This window comes from Poecilia reticulata, unplaced genomic scaffold (assembly GCF_000633615.1).
Source record: "Poecilia reticulata strain Guanapo unplaced genomic scaffold, Guppy_female_1.0+MT scaffold_249, whole genome shotgun sequence".
NCBI lineage: Eukaryota > Metazoa > Chordata > Actinopteri > Cyprinodontiformes > Poeciliidae > Poecilia > Poecilia reticulata.
This window is the reverse complement of record NW_007615034.1, coordinates 73079-76845: the sequence shown is the minus strand read 5'-3', so window position 1 is coordinate 76845 and position 3767 is coordinate 73079. Positions and strand designations below refer to the sequence as shown.

Sequence of the window (3767 nt, the reverse complement as noted above, 5' to 3'; positions counted from 1 at the left end):
TTGAACCGCTGCTACGCTACAGGTAGTAATATTTCACAGACGGAGCGCCGCTTCTGCTCCACCTGGTAGTGACTCTCACACCGAACCTCTGCTTAAAGCTGCAGCATCTAACCTAAAAAATACATTTTACATTAAAACTTTCGCTGTCCTAACATGAGACAGATAATCTCTAATAAAATAATCGATCTCCTCCCTGCTCTGCATAATTACTCCGCTCAGTCAGAAACAGCCACTCAGAACTAGCAGTAATCAGCTAGCCGCCATGCTAACAGGAAGTTTTCATTCAGTAACTCTGTTTATTGTAATGGATCCTGTTTTTGCCTTTGAATGTTAAGTTTTATACTTTAATCTTTTTGGCAATGTTGAGGTTTTATTTTGGCTCTTTGCAAAATTTAGGCTCTTCAGAGCCTCCATATGTTATCAGTCTGTTAAAGATAGTTTTACTGATAACAGGACAATTTGCACAATGCCTTTTTGTTTAGTTTTCTTCTTGGAAAAAGTTATTAAAAACAAGTTTTTGTCTAAATTGAGGTGAATTCATGGTTCCTTTTCCCACATAATGTAACCGGTAGTGTTTATGATAAATAAATAATAATTATGTGATCGGTATCGGTGATCGGCCCTCATGGTTGATCGGTATCGGCAGGAAAAACCCTGATCGGCACATCTCTAGTCATAACTGAGCAGGACGTCACTGCGTCCCCATGTCCCCTCTAGGCCTCCGTACTAAACGCCGCTGCTATTAATACAAACTCTTCTTCGTTCTGATCCCACGTCTGCGCTACAATCCGCTCAGCTTGGAGCTGCTGACGGGGTCAGAGGTCAGGCTGAAGGCGCAGGACTTCCTCTGACATTTAGATACAGAAGGAGAGAAAATAGCTCTGCTGACAGGTCAGAGGTCAGGGGGCGGAGCTCCAGCAGAAGGTCCTCCAGGTTAAAGGGTTGTGCTTCAGGTGCAGCGGCGTTCTCGTCCTGTGACCTCTGACCCGGTCACAGGTCTCCGCCCTCCAGGGTTCTGGTCAGCAGGTCCAGGTCCCCCAGGCTGGCGGCCCGGTCCAACCCGGGGTCGTCCATCATGGAGACGGCGATCCGCAGGGCGGCCCAGATGTTGGTGGACATCTGCAGCTGGCTGCAGCCCTGGCTGCACCTCTGCTGCTTCAGAGCCGTGACGAAGTTACTGACAGCCTCCCTGCAGAACCAGAACCAGAACCGGGTCATAAACAAGCCTAGGTCCCAGTAAGCGGGCTGCTGGGGCGGCGGTACCTGAGCGCGCCCAGGTTGATGCAGCTGATGCCCAGGTTGTACCGGGAGCGGATGAAGCCGGGCCGCAGCTCCAGCGCGCGGCTGTACGCCTCCACCGCCTCGGCGCTGCGGCTGCCGTTAGCCAGCGTCGCTCCCAGCCGGTTCCACAGCAGGTAGTCCTGAGACGGACACAGGAAGTGAGGTCATCATGACATCATCAGCCTGCCGGGGCCCAACCAGAACCAGCAGCGGTCCGGTGCTACCTGCGGTCTGACGGACAGCGCGGCGCTGAACGCCTCCACCGCCCGATCAAACTCTGAGCTCAGGTTGTACAGAACTCCGAGTCCGGTCTGCAGGTCCGGATCCACGTTATCCACGTTCAGCTGCGCCGCTTCCTGGAAGAGCAGCAGAACTTCCTGCAGCGCCGAGCTGAAAGAAAAACATCGGCTGTATTTACGCAGCGCCGCCTGCTGTTTGCATCTGCAGATTCCTCCTTGGACATTCGGAGTCTCCCGGGCCAACCGGACTCCTCCGGGCCGTCACGCTGACGTCCAGCTCAGGTGTTGCGTTACCTTGCGGGTGTGGAGCCGCTGGGGCCCCTGCGTGGTGTGGCTGGGGAACCCCGTAGCGGACTCCTGCTCTGGACCAGGTGTCGGTATCTGTGGTTGTGGCCGATCCAGCGGCGCAGAGCGTCGCAGGCCTCCGGCAGCTGGCTGCTGTTGGTGAGGCTGGCGGCGAGCGCCATGAGGGCCGGCAGGTTGTTGGGGCGGAGCTCCAGACACCTGCAGCAGGTGAGCAGTTAGTGACCTTCACCAGAGCTGAACAGATCAGACAGGAAGCTGGTCTGACCTCTGCAGCGAGGCGATGGCGGCTTGTTCGTTCTCGTTCTCAGCCTGAGTCGTTCCCAGCATCTGCCACGCCTGCAACAGGAAACAGTCACCGGTGAGTCGCGATGGTCAGAGACTGGAAGGCGGCAGAACCCAACCAACGGGTCACCTCGGCGTCACCGGGGTCCTGCAAGATGGCCGCCTCCAGCAGCAGGACGGCAGCGTTCAGGTCTCCCTCTCCAGCTTTCTCCTGACCCTCAGCGAAGGCGTTGGGCCAGTCAAGGTACGGGTTGGTGGCGCTGAACAGGTAACCCTGCAGAACCACAGAGGTCAACAGGAAGTACCGCCCTGCAGAACCAGAGGTCAACAGGAAGTACCGCCCTGCAGAACCACAGAGGTCAACAGGNCAGAGGTCAACAGGAAGTACCGCCCTGCAGAACCAGAGGTCAACAGGAAGTACCGCCCTGCAGAACCACAGAGGTCAACAGGAAGTACCGCCCTGTGGTGGTACTTCCTGTTGACCCCATCAAAACCAGCCTCCGTCCTCCTAATGTTGCAAAATAAAAGCCTTTCAGCAGGTGAGCTTTTATTGTGAAACCTCTGCAGGATGTTGGTGGCAGTCTGCTTAGACTGCGTCACCTCGGTTGCCATGGTGACGTAACCCTGAGCCACGACAGGATTAGAGGATTAGGGCCGCTGGCCGTCTGGATGGAAGCTGCTGGACTAAAGCTGCAGATTAACTCCAGATCAAGGCAGTGATGCATGCTGGGAAGCTGCAGGAGAAAACCAGGTGACATCATCAGGGCGTTACCTTCTCCACAGGTGAGACGGGGGGCGAGGCCGGCTTCTGCTGGCTCGCCGCCTCCTCCAGCCAGTCCCTGCGAGCAAGCTCCTCCCACTCCGCCTGCATCTTGTCCCAGAACTCTGTGTCCGACTGCAACAGAACCCGACCAGAACCCGATCAGAACACCAACCAGAACCTGATCAGAACACCAACCAGAACCTGATCGGAACCGGATCAGAACACTGATCAGAACCAGACCAGAACCTGATCAGAACCAGACCAGAACCTGATCAGAACACCAACCAGAACTAGATCGGAACCGGATCAGAATTCGATCAGAACACTGATGGGAACCAGATCGGAACCTGATCATAACATCAACCAGAACCCGTCCAGAACCCTGACGGTCGTCTCAGAACATTGCAGTGAGCTGGTTCCACCAAGCGGCTGAACTACGCCCCCCTGTGGTCAAACTGGTCCCTGCAGCAGCCTGGTTCTTCATCAGGGGTCTCCCACCCCGGTCCTCAGGGGCTCCTGTCCTCCATGATGAGACGTTTCCCTGCAGCACCTGGAGACTGAGGAAATGATGTCATCATTGGAAGAGCTGGCCCTGAGGACCGGGGTGGGAGACCCCTCAGATCTGAGCTCAGACCTCTGACCGACCCTCTCGGATCAGAACCAACTGAACCGCCGACTCAGCAGATGGAGATCTGATCTTCTCCAATTTCAGTCAGCTGAAATCTGAGAACAGGAAGGTTCTGGTCAATCCGGTCAGAACCCGATCCGGTCAGAACCCAACACCTCCCTCATCGATCTGTTTCACTGGGTTCAAGGTCTGCTGATGCCTCACCAGATGCACTGGGACAGACAGGTCCAGACCAGGTTCTGTCAGGTCCAGACCAGGTTCTGTCAGG

General features: G+C 55.5%; 1 protein-coding gene across 1 annotated transcript in view; it reads right to left on the bottom strand.

The window, feature by feature from the left end:
• Nucleotides 1–600: 600 nt before the first annotated feature.
• pex5lb (peroxisomal biogenesis factor 5-like b) overlaps nucleotides 601–3767 on the bottom strand; it is a 16348-nt gene continuing 13181 nt past the window's right edge. Inside the window, exons 7-13 of the mRNA XM_008402651.2 lie at nucleotides 2881–3003; nucleotides 2239–2382; nucleotides 2092–2162; nucleotides 1815–2024; nucleotides 1506–1671; nucleotides 1264–1421; nucleotides 601–1189 (exon numbers count right to left, since the gene is read on the bottom strand). Coding sequence (XP_008400873.1) covers nucleotides 991–1189; nucleotides 1264–1421; nucleotides 1506–1671; nucleotides 1815–2024; nucleotides 2092–2162; nucleotides 2239–2382; nucleotides 2881–3003 — 1071 coding nt within the window. The 3' untranslated portion in view covers nucleotides 601–990. The remainder of the gene's footprint in view (nucleotides 1190–1263; nucleotides 1422–1505; nucleotides 1672–1814; nucleotides 2025–2091; nucleotides 2163–2238; nucleotides 2383–2880; nucleotides 3004–3767) is intronic.